At 39.5% G+C, this 19,880-nt stretch overlaps 2 protein-coding genes across 5 annotated transcripts in view; both read right to left on the minus strand.

Annotated features, from left to right (window-relative positions):
* The window catches only part of LOC134965922 (sialic acid-binding Ig-like lectin 13), a 64,546-nt gene extending 55,383 nt beyond the window's left edge, over window positions 1-9,163 (minus strand). For all 4 annotated transcript variants that reach the window (XM_063942322.1, XM_063942323.1, XM_063942321.1 and 1 more), the window contains exon 1: window positions 9,081-9,163. The gene's annotated coding sequence lies outside the window, so the exon portion shown is untranslated. The remainder of the gene's footprint in view (window positions 1-9,080) is intronic.
* A 7,996-nt stretch (window positions 9,164-17,159) lies between these two features.
* LOC134965159 (sialic acid-binding Ig-like lectin 5) overlaps window positions 17,160-19,880 on the minus strand; it is a 55,439-nt gene continuing 52,718 nt past the window's right edge. Inside the window, exon 11 of the mRNA XM_063941680.1 lies at window positions 17,160-19,107. Coding sequence (XP_063797750.1) covers window positions 18,910-19,107 — 198 coding nt within the window. The 3' untranslated portion in view covers window positions 17,160-18,909. The remainder of the gene's footprint in view (window positions 19,108-19,880) is intronic.

Genomic DNA, 19,880 nt, shown 5'->3' on the forward strand with positions numbered 1-19,880 from the left:
CCAGAATAGACTGCTGTAATCTCCTCCTGACTGGTATCCCTGACAAATGCCTTTCTCCACTTCAATCTGTCCTTAATGCTGCAGTCTGGCTCATTTTACTCACCAAACGCACTGCATCCACCTCCCCTCTCCTACAAGCCCTTCACTGGCTTCCATTACCTCTCCCATTTACATTTCTGACCTTATCTCCTTTTACACTCCCATGCATCCTCTTGGCTCTGCTAATTCTCTCCTCCTCTCCTCCCAATCCTGCCTCCAAGAATTTTTGTCCTCTTTCCCTCAGACTCTCCAACTGTCTACAAAACTTCAAATAGTCTCTCAATACCCTCTTCTTCACCATACCCAGCCAAATCTCATCCTATCCCTATCTACCTACCCTATCTGTGTCACCCCTATCTGTCTGCCCCTCCCCTTTAGAATGTAAGCTCTCACAAGTAGGGCCCTCTTCCCTCATGTGTTTATCTTATTCTTGCTTTTATAATCTTTGGCTGAACCAAATCCCTTGGTTTTCTCCCTCTCTGATACTTATGTCAGTATCATCTGCTGATGTAGATCTGTTTATTTACCCTGTACTTGTCCTATATTGTCTTCAACTATAAGTTTCTGTTTTTCTGTGTTGATTATTTGTTTATGTACTTTGTAATTGGGCACTGCAGAACCCTTGTGGTGCCATATAAATAAAGGATAATAATAATAATAATAATAATAATAATAAGAAGAAGAAGAAGAAGAAGAAGAAGAAGAAGAAGAAGATATGCAGCCATAATCAGCTTTCTGGTAACCAATTGAGTACTACCAATTATTTAAAAAGGGTTGTCCACATTTTGGTAACTTCTCTTACTTCAGGACCCTCAATTGGGTTGTTAGCAAAACCATGAAGCTCTGCTTTTATTCCGTTGCAGCCAGGAGAAATTAGCATTGAAAATGATCATAGTAAGTATGATTCAGAGTTGCCCACAAAGTGGGCTCAACAAAGAAAAATGTCTACCTGTATTTAGAGTTGGCAGCCTTTCTGCAGCTGCGCCACTCCAATATATCCTCTTTGGAAGATAGAGCTTAAATAAGAATACATAATGTCTTAAATGAAGTTATCAGCCAGATGGTAAGTACAAAGAGCCACATGTCCCCAAACTCTCTATCAGATTTGCGCAGGCTCTTCCTGTTTCTAGCAATAAATAATAGTTATTGTGTAAACTTAGTGATCTAACAGATTCCTCAAAGACTGGGTTCTGGTGCATATAAGAAATAGACTAATAAAGGAACACTTTAATTAGATAAGAAAGTACAATGCTTAGTTACATAAGTGATATAAAGAAAGAGCGTTACCGTTTACATAGACAAGCATGTTGAAGTTTTAATTAAAAAGGAAAAACTTACAGAATTTACCACACAGCCTATTTTGGCTGGAGACACAGCTGTAAAATGAAGATACAGTCTCCCAATTAGATGGATACCCAAAGTATGACACAGAGCAACATGCCTCCATACCTTTTATCAGCTTCCCTATGTCATCTTCAAGTTTCTGATGACTGGCTGGCTTGTTAATTATCTCAGGGTCAATACCAGTATGAGGACACATCTTTAGTTTAGATGTTATGTAGGCAGTCAAGAAAGCCCCTCTTGACATGCCAGGTCCCATTATACTCTGCTAGCATTGGGCATCTTTTGTGCATCTTTTTTTTTTTACCAGAAATGCATCTTAGTTGCAATGTGATGAGACTGGGATGCACCAGGAGACTGCTGATTAGTTTGATATGCGACAAACATATTACTGTATGCAACTGAGACTCTGAATCTAACATTACACAATTTCCCCTGTGTAATAGCTGCTTAAAAAATGGTATATACATATTAAGATACTATAATCAATGAATATAGTGAATCCATGCTGTTTGGGATCCTGAAAATTGCTGGATTGTAGATTTTCTCAAATCCAGTAATTTCCAGGATCCTAAACAGCATTGATTCACTGGGGGGAGATCATGTCAAATAAATCTTATTGACTTTTTTGACTGTGTGACTAAAGTGATGGATAAAGGTGGAGCCGGGGATATAGCTTATCTAGACTTTAGTAAGGCTTTTGACCCTGTTCCACATCGCAGACTGCTAAATAAACTTGGAAGTTTGGGATAGGATTATTGAATGGATAAGATCTTGGTTGCAGGATAGAAAACAGAGAGTTGTGGTAAATGGAGTGCATTCACAGGAGGGAAATGTTACCAGTGGAGTACCCCAGGGATCTGTACATGGACCAGTGCTTTTTAATATCTTTATTGGTGACATTGCAAATAGAATTAAAGGTAAAGTATGCCTTTTTGCTGAATACACAATGGTATGCAACAGGGTAGATACACCAGGTGGGGTAAAACAAATGATTGAGGATCTAGGTAGACTAGAGGAATAGTCAAGAGTGTGGCAATTACAGTTTAATGCCAAAAAATGCAAAATCATGCACTTGGTTCTCAAAAATCCACTGGCACTGTACTAGAAACTACTGAGGAGGAAAGGGATCTAGGAGTCACTATTTCAGGTAAGCAATGTAACAAAGCAATGAGGAAGGCTAGTCAGATGCTTGGCTGCATTGAGAGAGGAATCAGCAGCAGAAAGAAAGAAGTAATAATGTCACTGTATAGGTCATTGGTACGGCCTCCTCTAGAATACTGTGTTCAGTTCTGGAGACCATATCTTCAAAAGGATATTAATACATTAGAGACTGTACAAAGAAGGGCAACTAAAATTGTGCATGGCCTACATCACAAAATATACCCAGAAAGACTACAAAATCTCAATATGTATAGTTTGAAGCAGAGAAGGGAAAGGTGGGGGGGACATGACAGAAACTTTCAAATATATCAAGGGTTTTAACAAAGTCCAGTATGAAAACATTCTCCAAATGAAGAGAAGCAATAGGACACGAGGACATGCACTGAGACCAGGGGCGGATTGGGAACAAAAAGCGGCCCTGGAAAAATTTGCACTAGTGGCCCCACTTGGGCAGCACCAAAGGTGTAAGGTCTACCCATGGGCTGTGGCAGCAGCACCCTCCCCCCAAGACTTTCCAGATAGTGGACATGTCCAGCATCAAGGGGGAAGTTAAAAGGAACTAAAATTAAATATTATGAGCAAATTATATGATACACCTTTGGAATTTAGTAAACTATATAATTCTTTAGAAAGATATATTTTCTTGCTTATTACACCAACCGTATCCCAATCACTATTCACTCAATCTTATATGTCAGCCATGCAGGCAGACAGAGCATACACTAGATCATCAAGTGGCCAAGTAATTTTCATATATGCAAATTATTTTGCATCTTATTCATTATGTCTATTAATAGGACCACATGCCCTCAAACAAAACAGGCCCCACGGGTGCGTCGGCCCACCGGGAATCTTCCCTGTAAACCCTATGGCCAATCCGCCTCTGACTGAGACTAGAGGGGGGGTTCAGGGGAAATTTGAGGAAAAATGACTTAATGGAAAGGGTAGTGGACAAGTGGAATAGCCTCCCACCAGAGGTGGTAGAAGCTAAGATGGTAGAGAAATTTAAACATGCATGGGATAGACATAAGGATATCCTTACATAGAAATAAGGATCAAATAAGGTTTGAGATAAAAATCTGGTAAAAAAAAAAAAAGGGGCAGACTAGATGGGCCAAGTGGTTCTTATCTGCCGACAAATTCTATGTTTCTATGTTTCTATAAGTTATGTACATACAATTGCATGTACAATTGCATTGTGATCTGTGATTGGTTAAATACCTAATTTTTTCCAAACCATACATCATAGTGATCCACAAATCACACTTAACCAGCACACTTATGTCAAGCATATTTCTATGATTTCTGAAGCTTCTACTCTATCTGCTGTAGAAATAGTATTTTTTTTGTCAAAATTGATAACATATGGTTTTGATCTTTGATCATGTTTAACACTGAGTACAGCTATTGGTTACTTTTTTTTAATATTCCTGCATACCCCTGTTATGTTTGGGGCTGGCTACAGAGCTTCAAGTCATCTGTATCCCGCCACAAAAGACAGAGAGACCATCTAGTTTTCACCTTATTAGATATTTTTCATATATATATATATTTTTATTGGATGCTACAAAGAATGTTGTTCAGCATGATTTGTTTTCTATATGTACACCAAAAATTTTTAATGAGCACATAAAATATTGTTCCTGCCCAACCTCTAAATAAAATTATGTCACTTGATATACAGTAGTCTTACATTTGTTTGTTCATTAAACTGCATCTATAATGGAGCAAAGAGCAGCTGTACAGCCCAATCCTGGATTCCAACACACCTGAACATGCTGTATCCTGGATTTGGTCCATGGGCACTAGACTAAACCTTTTTTTATTATTAATCTTTTAATTACAAAGTCCAGCTTCGGCTTATAGACAGGATATATAAAATACAATTCTATTGGAATTGTAAATATGTGCCACTTTTCTGCACTTAAATAAAAAAAGCCAAAATTCACCTAATTTCTATTTAAAGTATGTTACTCTATTTCTGTTTACAGCATGTAAGGGACATAATTTGCTTAGTAAACAACACAACAACTAAAGGTACATTATAATTACCAGTATTAATCCAAGCTCAAGACATCAGATAGATTCCACCTTCTCCGAATTTCTTTACTTGTACTGCACTTTCCATCTTTTTATTAATAACTTAGAACTACTGTACTGGAAGCTGAGTTTCTTACTCATTGATTCTACACAAGTTATTTTTACCACATTACTGTACTTCCTCTTATCTTTTCTTATTGGTATATCTTGATCTACAATCACTACATTTCATCTGTTAGCTGATATGTTCTTTCTGTATGTCTACTTCCTATTTTTTTACATTTTCATACTGTATATTCAACTAATTGGAACCTTGGCAACGCTATCATTGCATAGGGTAGGCTGGTAATGGGCTAGAGGCATGACCTACTGTATGCAATATTGGGGCCACGGAGATCACATCTAAGGGTTAGTTCTGTTGCAAGGAAATGTTGCAGGGAAACAGGGCAGTTGTTTGACATGGCAGAATTATGAGCGGGATCTGTCACAGGAAGTATCCAGGCACTGTTGGGTAAATGCAACAGAAAAACTTTTTGCTAGTTTCATTCCCTTCTCTATTTCTAATGCTTGTATTCTACTTCCTCAATAAATATACAATTTTTACTTAGCGCTAGTGCCACCAATTTTAAGAATTCTTTAAAAAAGCAGGTAATTCAGCACTGAAATTCACCAATCCAGGGCCTATTTTTGGAGCCCTGGTGGAAAAGAGCCTGGCTTCCTCTGTGTTATTCTCTATTTCAAAGGAAGCCTATTGTACAGTAGTTCCTCTGCATAGGTGTAAATATAATGGGTGCAAGATGTGTGGTGCCCACCGGTCTCTGGGTCCAGTAGATCAAACTGCTCCCAGATATTATATTTACAGCACTGGAGTCCAGGTTGGTGCTGCTAAAGTCAATAAGAACATGGCACAGTTGCAGCATTCCTGAAATCCTGCACATGAACAGCAGAGAAATCACTAGGAACACGAAGCTCTAGACCAGTGATGGGGAACCGCTGGCAGCTGTTGTTGAACTACACATCCCAGCATGCCCTGCTACAGTTTTAGCATGGCCAAATAGCAAAACTGTATCAGGGCATGCTGGGATCTGTAGTTCAACAACAGCTGGAGTGCCAAAGGTTCTTCATCACTGCTCTAGACTCTGGAACACTGTCAGAGACTACCTTGCAACTGCACTGGTGTGAGAGGGGGGCATATATAGAGACTGCATAGGGCCCCGTCTCTCTTCAACCTCCACCGTCCACCAGGTAGAAGCCTTACTGGCTCCACATATCTCACATCACTGGGTATAGCTAACGCCATCTGGACAGTGAATTACAGTAAATATTGGCAAGCAGCTTTGCTTTCTGATGCTTGCTAAATTGAGCAGTAAATGGCTAAAATACCGGGACTGCAAGAGAACTCAGTGATTTCTCTGTGCCATACCCGTTCTAAACTAGTTGGAAGCAGTGATAACTCTCTTATGTTTAGTTTAATTTTTTGCATATGATTCCAGAAACAAAAGCTTTTTTTTCTCTTTCTTTATGGTTTATCAGCGTCTCCAGAAATTATATTGCAGCATCATAAATACAGAACAATCATTCTTAGATTACCCCTAAGATGTCCCTCCTATATAATATTTGCATTGAGAGAATAATGATCTCTACCAATATGAAGTGTTTGCCGACACTTCAGTCCACCTACTGGAGACAGTTAGCTTCTATCGTCTTTTATGATCATCTAATTAATTAATGAATACTTACTGTACAGTATATATCTCTTTCAAATACTCAGATATTAAGTGCATGACTGTGTTATGTCTTATGTCCTGTCCTAAATGCTATAATGAGATTTATTTTTATCTAAATATCTCTGAGGTCAGTTGTGAGAGACATCAGAATATTGATTCTGCTCATCAGTGTATTAGTATGTGTGGAGCTTCTACTAGTGTTGATTGCAACATCTGCTGCGAATGTTTATTCTATTGATTTTTTTTATCACACACTGGATATTTGCCCTCATTCCGAGTTGTTCGCTTGCTAGCTACTTTTTACAGAAATGCACACGCTAAGCCGCCGCCTACTGGGAGTGAATCTTAGCTTTGCAGAATTGCGAACGAAAGATTAGCAGAATTGCGAATAGAAATTTCTTTGCAGTTTCTGAGTAGCTCGAGACTTACTCTGCCACTGCGATCAGTTCAGTCCTTTTTGTTCCTGGTTTGACGTCACAAACACACCCAGCGTTCACCCAGACACTCCCCCGTTTCTCCAGACACTCCCGCGTTTTTCCCTGAAACGCCTGCGTTTTTCCGCACACTCCCATAAAACGGCCAGTTTCCGCCCAGAAACACCCACTTCCTGTCAATCACACTACGATCACCAGAACGAGGAAAAATCTTCGTTAAGCCGTGAGTAAAATACCAAACTTTTGTGCTAATTTACTTGGCGCAGGCGCACTGCGAACATTGCGCATGCGCAGTTTGTGACTAATCGCTCCGTTGCGAAAAAAAATCTAACGAGCGAACAACTCGGAATGACCCCCAATATTCAGTCAGTTGCAAATGAAAGCTGTGACGTGTTTCTGAATGAACTTGCAATTTTTCGCACTGCGTGTGCACTAGCTGTCACTGTCTTTTTTCAGTTTCAAGACTGACTTGTGACTCTCTGTGATACCCCTTTCACACTGCCAAAAATGACCCTGGTTATTGCACACGAACACGCAGTAACCCGGGTTTTTGTGCAGTGTGAAAGGGGACAGGGGAAATGGGTATGGATCATAGGGTCGACCACACTTAAGTCGACAGTCATTAGGTCGACCAGTATTGGTCAACAGTGACTAGGTTGACACCTGAAAAAGGTCGACACTGTCATTACGTCGACATGAACAAGGTCGACATGCAAAAAGGTCGACATGAGGTTTTTTTTTTTTTTTTGGGTGTCGTTTTCTTCGGAAAGTGACTGGGAACCTCAATTAGCGCACCGTGTCCCCTCGCATGGCTCGCCATGCTTTGGGTGGGTTACTATTCCCATCCGTAGTCCACGTGGATCGCAAAGTATGAAAAAGTTACAAAAATTAAAAAATGCTTGTCAACCTTTTTCCATGTCGACCTAGTGACCATGTCGACTTAATGCATGTTGACCAATAGTGGTCGGCCTAATGACCGAATCCTGGGGAAATATCCCGGGTCGAGTAACCCAGCATTTTAACCAGTGTTTAAAGCAGGGTTAAACACGGGTCGGCTCCGGGTTGGTGTGCGGTGTGAACGGGTTGCCTAGCCGATGCAATGACATCTGACTGGCGACATCGCCAGTGAGGGCCATGCTGCCGAATGCAGCATGCCCCCCCCCCCATTGTGTTTATGCATTTGCCAATGCCGGCCCCACAGCCGGGTCCCATTGCTGACAGCATCACACCGGGTATACATTGTTAAACGTGTACCCAGTTATAGTCTAGTTTTCTAGTGTGTTTGTTTCCATTTGTGCAGCACTGTGGATCCTTATTATCACCCTGGGGTTAAGACAAGGCACCTACACAAGTCATTACAATAACTCCTGAGGCTGATTAGCACTTAATGCACAGGCTGAATAGCTTACAGTAGTTGTTTGTTAATGTCTCACTATCAGTGCAGTGGGCAGCTACCAAACACATCCAAGATACAGAAAGTCTCTTATGTCTACAACGCAGGCCTACTCCATCGGACTATCGCAGGAGCTTTACACCAAGACGCTTAGCAAAACAGATGCCCTGAAGCTTTTCGCTATTGACGGATCAATAGCGAATGTAATTATTTAGTACTTTAAACAAAATTGATAAAAAGACATTCCAAGTTAAATTATCACTTATAAAATATATATTTTTTCTAAGCAAAGTTATTGACACATTACGAAGCAGCCAAAATCTGATGACATCTCAAACCTTCTAAACAGCAACTTAATATCCATCATTACGATTAATCTAAAAATAAATATATTTATAATCTTTCACTGCTTCATATACAGTAAGTGCAATTCTGACAGATATACAGAATTGTGTACAGCATAGGGGACCTTACTGAAAATCAAGTGCCATTACTCAAACATACCAATCAACATATTTCCATGCCTGTAGAGTAATTTACAGATTTTCCTTTTCACTACAATCTCATATGTATATACATATATATATATATATTTATTTAGTTGGAGTATGTTATTGATGGAAACATTCCGGGGATAATAGTATTGGTAATATTTCCATGATTTGTGTGTAATGTGTTATTGATGTAAAATTGAACAGTTCATTCTGTTTGTGTATGGGAAAATAGGGCAGTCTTTAGACCTACATATTGCCCTGTCTGCTTGTCCAAAACTAATTCCTGCACTACAACAATCTGTTCTCATCTACAGTAGCAATAAAATAACATGATAGTAGCTAGGCTTCAGATTGGCCCAATCTGATTGGACAAGGTCTAGACCAGTGTTTGCTAAAATTGTAAATACTGCAAAGACATCACTGTGATTAAATGGCAGCATAATATTACCTGCAATTTGGGACTAAAAGTGTAATCAGTCGGTCTCACAGATCAGGCTCCCTCTCTTTCTCTGTATGTGGTATCTTCTGACTGTCAGAAGCAGCGTTTCTTATGTGTAGTCCTTTATTATCTACAGTATTTCCCTTTTCTATTTACAGAGACCACATCGCTAATCTGCTGAATCTCCTCTTGAAACCTGCAACTCATCGTTCTTGGAAACTATTATGTAGGTGTTTCTGTGTATCTGTGTATGTGTTTGTGTACCTACACAACACAGCAGGCATTGCTTTTGTGAATCACATAACTGGGAAAAAAATATTTACAGCAATTGCAACATAATTTGTTATTAAACTGAAATTAAACAGTTTATTTTTTGTTTGAGTTTTTGCTTTTTTACCAGATTGCTGCTGAATTCCTGATTGCTTTTCGTGTTTCAACATTATTCCTACACTAGAAAATCCTGTTATTTTTATGCAATCAGATAACATGAAAACTATGATAGATATGCTTCACACTAGCCAAGGACTAGATTACAGTACTTTTACTAAAAATGTATTTTAACACTCCAAACACAGCTTTCTGGTTTAATTATAACTCAGGTCCAACCTGGCCCACAGGTGCATTGGATGAATCCTTGGTAATCCCCACTGCCTGTGGAAGCTTGATTGGTCTCTGAACCCGGCCGTCTGTCTCCGGTGTCACACAATGTAGACATGCCTTGTGGCCAAGAGGAAGACAAAGTATACTGTCCAATCCCTGCAATTGTTTTTCATTCACAATTAGAGTAGCTAGGTGGTCACCCCTTTCTTTGTTAGTTCCTTGGTGATGGGTACTTGGCCATTGGCTGCAATTTTACAAACATAATTGTGTTTTATTTAATTCATTAGCACTTTCATCCCATTTGGTTGGTCTAACTAGAGAGCACCCTCAAAGAAAATGGCCTGACCTATTCGGAGGTCAGTCGTTGGCCACAGTAAATGCAGTGGGAAGCCAATCAATGAGAGCTGAAGGAGGCTTCTAATCCTTACAGTGATGTCATATAAAGCCCCCCAAACATGATCTCACCTCATATCCCTGGTAACCTCATTCCTTCCTCAGAACTGAACCATACAGAGCCACTATTTATGTATTAACAGAGTCTTATATAGCGCAGCAGATTCCGTTGCGCTTTACAATTGGAAATAACAATGGTATAACAAACTGGGTGACAAAAAGTGATAGAGGTAGGAAGGCCCTTCTCGCAAGCTTACAATCTATAGGGAAATAGGCATGTATACACAAGGAAAGGTGCGATCTATTGAATAGTTGTCCGCCAGATTGCAAAGGTTCTTGGTGGGCTGTATGATATGGTCACACAGCAATGATGAACCGGGGTTTGGGGGGGTGGAAGGGAAAGTGAAGAATGAGATGACATGTGAGGATATGTGTGGACTGTGCAGAGTGGATGCAATTTGATAGGAAGGTTTATGAAAGTTATGTGGGCGGTTCTGGAGTTTGATATGCTTGCCTAAAGAGGTGAGTTTTCAGGGAACACTTGAAGGTTTGGAGACTGGAGGAGAGTCTTATTGCGCGTGGTAAGGCATTCCACAGAGTGGGTGCAGCCCGATGAAAGTCTTGCAATCGTGAGTGGGAGCAAGTAATGAGTGTGGATGAGAGACGCAGGTCTTGTGAAGAGCGAAGAGGTCGGGTTGGGAAATATTTTGAGATAAGCAAAGTGATGTACGTTTGTGTAGTTTGGTTAATGGCCTTGTGTGTGAGTAAAAGTATTTTATATTGAATACGGTAGAATACAGGTAACAAATGGAGGTACTGACAGAGTGGATCTGCAGACGATGAACATCTAGCGAGGAAGATTAGCCTCGCAGCTGCATTTAGAATGAATTGTAGTGGTGAGAGTCTCGTTTTGGGAAGACCAGTTAGGAGACTATTGCAATAATCAATGCGGGAGATAATGAGAGCGTGGATTAGAGTTTTAGCAGTGTCTTGTGTAAGGTATGGTCGTATTTTGGATGTTTTTAAGATGCATGTAACATGATCTTGAGACAGATTGAATGTGGGGAACAAAGGACAGATCAGAGTCAAGGATGATACCTAGGCAGCAAGCTTGTGGGGTAGGGTAGATAGTCGAGTTTTCAACAGTGATAGAGATGTCAGGTTGGTACCTACTATTGGCCACTACATGACAAGTAAGTGCATGACTGTGATGTACATGGTAATTTGGTGACAGCACAAGGGACCAACAACACGCGGGGAAAAGAAAGATGGGGGCTGCAGTGAGAGGTAGTCTCAGAAGGCTTTGGTGCACAGTATGTAGGGTACAAAGAGAAGCAAGGTAGTTTTGCATTATATATGGAAAGAGTGGCTTGAGTATGGAACACCAGATGGAGAACTGAATAGTAGACCTAACATTATTTTATTTTTATTTTTAAATGCACCAATTCAATTACATATTCATCCATTGCGTATTACAGAGTTTTGAATTCAGTTTAATGGCCACTAGATATATTTTATAGGAATGCTGTAAGCTATCATATAAAACAGGGATGGGGAACCTTCGGTCCTCCAGCTGTTGTTGAACGACACATCCCAGCATGCCCTGCAACAGTTTTAGCATGGCCAAATAGCAAAACTGTAGCAGGGCATGCTGGTATGTTGTAGTTCAACCACAGCTGGAGGACCAAAGGTTCCCCACCCCTGATATAAAAGCTGTAACATACATAGTTGGCTGATTTCTTTGTGATGATATACTGGCAATAATTTTTAGATACAAGGAAATAAATGTATTTTTTAATATTTTAAAATGGAGATTATGTGCTAGACTCTACTGAAACATTGCTACTGATTCATTGGATCCGGGGAAAATGTTACAGGCTTTATATTGTATTCTTGCAATTTTGTTGCATATAATAGAATTGTAGTAATAATGTTTTTTCGTGAGAAATAAGATTTCGACCGTCGCCATTTTCCCTGCTGTCGGGATTCCAGCGTTGGTATTTTGACCACCACCAAGATCCCGTCGTTCGGGAAATTAACTGCATCCCCTTCAGAAAGGCCAAATATCTGAAATATATCATAGCCCAAAGTGATTTGCATACTAATATAAATAAACAAAAAAGTTTATAGATTAATAAGGTAACTGAATATTTTAAATGTGGATACTGTAACGTAAGTAAATTTGCAAATACCAGCTCCAATTTATGAATTGAGACAAGTTAGTACTGAATCTTCATTAAAAAACTAACATAAGAGAAATGTTCTGGATTTTCAAAGTTCCCATTTTTATAATATTATTTAGAATTTTTAGATACATTTTCAATGTTATATACCTGTGATACCTATGATACTCATTACTTTTGTATTGTCCATTAAATATTTTAGTACAAGTTATTATTCTATGATTTCTGTTTAGGTCAAAATTTCTATTGATGTTTTTAAGTCTTACATTTTAAGTACTGCTCATTAAATATTGTTATTTAGGACTATTTTAGTAGAACATTAATGAAGCCTCTTACAGTATAATGTATACTGTTATAATTTCTAATTTAGTATGTGTATCTTTATAGGTATTTATTATGTATTTATGGTTCTATGGTCTTGTTGTTATGGCAAGATGTACAATGATATTTTGAAATCATAACAGAAAATGTCTGCCTTCATGATTTCAATATGTTTATATATTTTACTAACAGTTCTTGAGATGTCTTAAATTATGAATGTATGTGAATTTATTTAGAACTTTTTATGAAGTTTATTTTATATAATTTAGATTATGATAGAGTAAAACAAAATGGCTACAACTGCTAACCACATGCTTGACACTTACTTTTGATTGATATGGTCAAATTGTCTCACCAATTAGTAATCATGTATTTACAACAGAGACATTGTACTATGGTGGCTGTTAGCATAACCAAATACAGGCAAATGACCGTGTATGCCATTTTCAGGAACATGTTTGAGTAATTTGCAAATGTATATTTTATTCAAAGTGGTGAAACTGCAGTTTTTGCTCTCTGTTAAGTTAAATTATTTACAAGAAGAGTTAGTAGTCTGCATTATATTATGTGAAATGCGGCAACTGAGACACATCTGATGGCAAGTAATAAGTTAGAATCGGGGAACAGAGTTGGTGGTTAATGATAAATAATTTTTCCTAGCTTTGAGGTTTACACACCGGCACATTCAGAATCATACACAAGTTGTCCTCAATTAACCTCACACTGCATGCACAGAACTAAATGCATATATTCTACTGTATGCAGAGTTGTACATAGTTATGCTATTAATATGCTTGTTCAAATCATCGTCCTCATTATCAATGCATCATCATTATCAATCATCCTATTCTTATCGCAAGAGATCAATCTGAAATCAGGTGCTGCAGTTTCCTGCCACACTCCACAAACATACTGTACCAGTAGGTTGATTGGTTTTTGACAAAAAATACAATCAACCTTAATATGTATATGTGTCCAGATATCCAGTTGAAAGATTGACAATGTCCAAGTTGACAATCAAAATGTCAACAACATCGATATGCATTAGGTGGATAGTGGCAAAAGATCTGACAGTGACTAAATGACAAATTAATGATCAACAGTGCTTAATGTTGACATGTTCAAAAGGTCAACATGGAAATGGTTGACACAGAAATGGTCCAGACATGTTTTTTCAACATTTTTAGGGTTAGGTTTAAAATTAGGGCTAAGATTAGGCACAAAGGAGAGGGTTAGGCTGTTGGAGGGACAGTTAGGGTTAGGCAGCAAAGGGGATGGTTAGGGAAGGCCTACAGGAGGTGTGATGGTTAAGCAACATAAGGGTGATTAGGGTTAGGCACTAGGAGGGTGATTAGGGCTGGCCTACAGGAAGGGATGGATAGACACCAGGGGATGGTTAGGGTTAGGCACTAGGGGGATAGTTAGGGTTAGGCACTAGGGGGATGGTTAGGGTGAGGCACTAGGTTAGGGTTAGTTTTGGGCTAAAATAACAAAAAAATATGTAGACAATTTGTGTGTTGACCATTTCCATGTAGATCTTATGAACCTGTCAACTATAAGCAACCATTTACCTGTCAACCTATTGCCACTGTCAACCTATTGTCACTGTCGATCTAATGCATGTTGACCTGATTGTCTAACTGGACATTATCTATTAATCTACACCCATGTGTCCATGTGATAGGGAATAAAGACTATAAGCTCCATTGGGAGAGGAACTCATGTGAATACCTCAACTATTATTTGTACTGCACTGTGATACCATCTTTTTATCCCAGGCATAATCTATCAATCTTTGCCAAACACATTATAATGTACTGTAGTTTCTTAATCTTGGTTGTCAGGACCCCAAACAGTTCATGTTTTCCAGGTCTGCTCACAGAATCACAAGAGAAATAATTAGCTCCATCTGTGTATCCATCTGTGTCAATGAGTAAAAAAAACAAAAACATCTGTGCAAGGTGACCTGAGGACCGAGTTTGACTCCACTGACTCCGGGCTATGCTCTGTCAGCATACCAGAATGGCAGAGCAGGTGTAGATGAAAAAGATCAAAACCTTCTAGAAAGCTAATGGGAGATGGTGTTATTTTTGTGAGGCTCCTGTCATATTTATTCAGCAATTAGTCTTTAGTAAATCTGAAACAGATCACATGTTCCATTATGGGTATGTGAAATGTGATCTGCATACTAAAAAAAAATGCACATTTAAAATAAAAACCCTTTCATCATTTCGGTGATACTAAATGAATGTGAAAAGGGTGTGAAAACACCAGTTTACATATTATTATTATTATTATTATTATTATGCCACTAAGGGAGGATTGGTGCCAATGATGGTCTTAAATTATTTACTATACGTAAGGATTTATAGAGAGGAGATATTACCCTGGGTAAAGGAAGACTGGCTTCACACCTGCTAACTGCCAAAGAAAGTGGAAAAATCACAGTTTATCTTGCAGTTTAAATAAAATAAATCTTTATTTGTACTTCAGATTAAAATCATTGCTGCAGTTTATTAAAATCATTTCTAAACAGTGATTTTGACAAAGAGTAGTAAAATATGCACAATGAGAAAACATTATAGGGGAGAAGATGGACTGTTTATCACTAGGCATGCTGATCTTGCACTAACAATCAATTGTACCATGATTAGTCTTTGATAAAGTAATTGCTTGAGATGAAACGTATCAGAAGCCATTTTATTTATGGTTGAAAACTACTAGTATCTCCCTAATGGACCCTTGAATGCAGCGGCTTTATTGATCTATTTTTCCATCTAGGATTTATTACAGTATATACTGTATACTGCCATATAATTGTACCAGAATTGGATTGGGGATAGTACATACATCTGAGGATGAGATTGTAAATTCGGACATATCTAATACTGCTCCCTTTTATGGAACACTGTGTTCTAATGATATTACAATAGAATGTCTGCTAATATTTCTTTACAGGAAGCTGTTCCAGACTACTAGATTTGGAATCAACGGCACTTTAATTTACCATTCATAATAGTTGTAACCTTTTTACACATTTTTATATAATTAGTACAAAATATTTACATATTACATTTGTATGGTTTATTGACATTTTTAGGATTCTTATTTACTGTATATTTGCTAAAAATGTATTTAAAATGTGTATTTCCTAAGTGATCTCTGTCATATCTTATTAATATCTATTGTATTATCTTTTTCTATAGCACAGATTGTCCTTTATTATTTTCTGTTGCTTTAGTACAGATTGGGAGACAATACACATGACCCCCCCATATGGCCGGATCCAACTAGGGGCAACAGGGGCAGTCGTCCAGGGGCCCCCACACTCTCCCCCTCCATTGTGCCCGCCACTGCTAGCCCTTCTTTGAGCCCACCACCGCTGATTGCAGCTGCAGTATAGGCAGATATAGCGGTGCAGCGCTAGCGGCATTTCACATTAGGAGCCGGCTGCGAGCAATGTATGACTGCCTGCACTGCAGCTGCAATGAGGTGGTTGCACCTATCTACACTGCTGCTGCCACCCGGGCCCCCTCTCTGAAGATAACATTATGAAAATCAAGAGTCTGGGGCAGCAGAAGTGACTCCACTCCAAGCAGTAACACACCGGCCTGTTAGATCTGCTTCAAGCAGGTGAGCTGCAATTCAGGGCACAGACTGCTCAATCACTCTGTCTCAGTGTCCCACTCAGGCCCCCCCAGCCATACTGTGTATATATATATATATATATATATAGCTCCATGTCCTGCTCAGACACTACTCTGACCACCACCCATCCAGAGTACTGTCTCCGTGTCCCCCCTCAGAGCAAGCCCTGCCTTCCCAATCACCAGCAGTGTGTATGTCTCCATGTCATCATCCCCTTCCCCCCATAATTCACCAACAGTGTATGTCTCCATGCCTGGCCCCTCCAGTTACCACTGTCTCTGTCTCCATGCCCCTCTACCCACCCCATCAATCACCTGTGTGATTTTTTTCTTTTCCCTCCTTCCTTTGCCTGCAACTACTGTGTCCCCACCACCCACCTTTCCCCTGTGCCCCTCACAACCAGTTTTCCTCTTGCCCTGACCCTAATCCCAGCCATGGGGGAGCCTGCCTATTTTGTCAGTCCTGGGCCCCACAATTTCTTATGGCTGTCCTGCCGATTTCCCCAGTACGCGGCCGCTGGCCAGCTCCGTCCCCTGAGCTGCTGCTGCAGAGTGCAGACGTCAGAGACTCTTGTGGGATTTCAGTCACCGCCGCTGGCATTTCTGTGGTGTCCAGGAACTGAGAGTGAGGCGGCACCATTTTACTCTCAGCTCCTTCCTCAGCGGCGCCGGCTGTGTGTGAGTGATTGGCTGAGACTAGAGCTGCTTTGTTTTCTGTGGCGCCCCCCCCCCCCCCCACCGCTACCCCCTGTGGTGCAGCAGCTCAGCTGCCTACAGCATTGAGGGGCCTGGGGTGCCCCTGAGTGTTATTTCTTGTGAATTCCACGTTATTAATATTATATATATACTATATAGTATACAAACACAGTACTGTGTCTGGCTGTAGCACACAGCAGTCAGACACAGTGCTGTGTTTGTATACTATATAGTATATATATTATATATACACATGTATATATACTTTATTTTTATAACATCGTTATTATATCACTTTTATTGATAGGGGCCCCCCAACAAGTTTGTTGTCCAGGGCCCCCACATACCTTAATCCGGCCCTGCCTCCCCCCCCCCCCCCACACACACAATCTATATTCCGTGTGTAACGTAATTTACAGTATATTGCATATATTCTTTCAAATAGGGGAAATTGTTTATTGTTATAATCTGAGTTTGCAATTATTTTTAGTATCTCTTGTTATAGGTCTTTTAAATCTAATGGTCAAAGTCACCTAGAAATGGCTACTTTGAAAATCTGCTGTTTAGTAATTATGCCTCCATGTCTCTTCCCCACCTACTGTATATCATTAATAACATTATTCATTATGGACCAGTCCATATTTTTTTTAGTCTTCAAAACTTTAATGAGTACATTAAAGTTTTGTTACACTACAAAATTAAACAACTATTCTCTACTTTAAACATATAGCAATAACAGAGTATTAAAACACAGTGATCACAATAGTAATAATAATATTAATTCTTATAGTAAAGAAAATAATAAGTGCCATAATAAATTAAAATGTAGAGAGGCCAACATTTACAAATAGTTTCCATAGACATTGGTGGTCATTCCGAGTTGTTCGCTCGCTAGCAGTTTTTAGCAGCCGTGCAAACGCTATGCCGCCGCCCACTGGGAGTGTATTTTAGCTCAGCAGAAGTGCGAACAAAAGGATCGCAGAGCGGCAACAAAATAATTTTGTGCAGTTTCAGAGTAGCTCAAAACCTACTCAGCGCTTGCGATCACTTCAGACTGTTCAGTTCCTGTTTTGACATCACAAACACGCCCTGCGTTCCCCCAGCCAAGCCTGCATTTTTCCTGCCACGTCTGCGTTTTTTCGAACACTCCCTGAAAACGATCAGTTGAAACCCAGAAACGCCCACTTCCTGTCAATCACTCTGCTGCCAGCAGTGCGACTGAAAAGCTTTGCTAGACCTTGTGTGAAACTACATCGGCCGTTGTAATAGTACGTCGCGCGTGCGCATTGCGCCGCATACGCATGCGCAGAAGTGCCGTTTTTTGCCTCATCGCTGCACAGCGAACGAATGCAGCTAGCGAACAACTCGGAATGACCCCCTTTAAACAATGAACCTAAACACAGCATGGTGGTAGTGAATGAACCTTCAAGGGCTTAGATTACTTTTATGTAATTTTTTAGTACATACATTTAGCATTTTTTCATTCCTCTTACATACATTTTTTTTTATTCCAAATAATTTGGATATATTCTAAAAATGTAGCCTATCTTGGAGAAAAAACAATATTAAGCACTTTTTGTATTGAAAAATGGGACCAAATAATTCCAGAAACTTACAGTATTTGTACTGGGATAGCATGGGTGCACAGTGGTTGACATTGTTGTCTCACAACACTACGGCGGTGCAGTAGAAATAAACAAAATTAATAATGTACTACCTGATTTTGGTCCTGCAAGATAGATGTATTCTCTCACCACATTTTCTCATCATTCTTTTGCAGCCTTGTTTTTAAATTGATTTGAGTTGCAATTTTCAAACCTTGTAATTCCAGTATTCACACTTAATGGGATATTGCTACTGTATGCAGCATAAACATTTTGGAGAACATAGTAACTCAATTGTATTACAGCATGCTAATCATTTTGTGATGTCAAATATAAATAATACGTGATGGGTGTTTAGGATGATGGGTAACCAAATACACAATGAGAGATTTCATCATTGTAGAGTCTGAGAAGGATCATGAGTGGTGGATCCCTGGCACAATCTGTTGGGCTTTATTTCTGCATATTCCGTCTTTGGTTCTCTTGCGGTGACTCTAGAGGGTGCACCAGGAAAGTCTATGGTGGAGTAATGCATGTCTTCTTGGTCAGCTGTGATGCTATTTAAATTCAGCTGTGCACCCGATTCTTCGATCTACTGAACAAAAAATATTTTAGAAATATCATATATAAAAAATAATGTAAAATCAGAAGCTCTACGTCTACTATGCTCTATGGTGGGATTATTAAACTGTCCTCAGACGTGGTGCATGTGGCTCTCGCCATACCAGAAGATCACACAGTATCTGTTGTTTGAGCTTTTATTATATACAGAATTTATCACTCACATGGGAGGCCATCTTCTTGTACAGCAATTCTTTGTGGAACCTATGTATAAGTGTGCCTTTGGTAGAGGACCTCACTAATGCTTATAATTCATTCCCTTTTGTACCACTGCACTCATAACTTTTGTCAACCTATTTTGTGTCAACCATTTTCATGTCAACCTGTAGACCCTGGTGACCTCTTGTACCCGTCTACTTTTCTAATGTCTATCTATTCCACGTCTACCTCTTCACACTGTCAACCTTTTGACCCTGTCAACCTAATACACGTTGGCCATATGGGTTGACCAAATTACTGGTTATCTAATTACCATATATCTTCCACACCACTAATTCCACATTTAACAAAGTAAATGAATGACTATCAAAACTGTAAAAATATTTAGGATGAAAAATAGGATTATTTCTGAACAGATCTATCCACATTTATCAATCTATAGCCCCATACGCACTAGACGAGAAAGTGAAAGATCTCGATCAGAAGGGCCGATCCGAGCGAGATCTTTCACAATCTCGTCCAGTGTGTACACTCAGTGTCATTAACGATGCGTGCTCCCGCCCATCGTTAATGACCTCCTCCCTT

The sequence above is a fragment of the Pseudophryne corroboree genome, chromosome 10 (genome assembly GCF_028390025.1).
Source record: "Pseudophryne corroboree isolate aPseCor3 chromosome 10, aPseCor3.hap2, whole genome shotgun sequence".
NCBI classification, from domain to species: Eukaryota; Metazoa; Chordata; class Amphibia; order Anura; family Myobatrachidae; genus Pseudophryne; species Pseudophryne corroboree.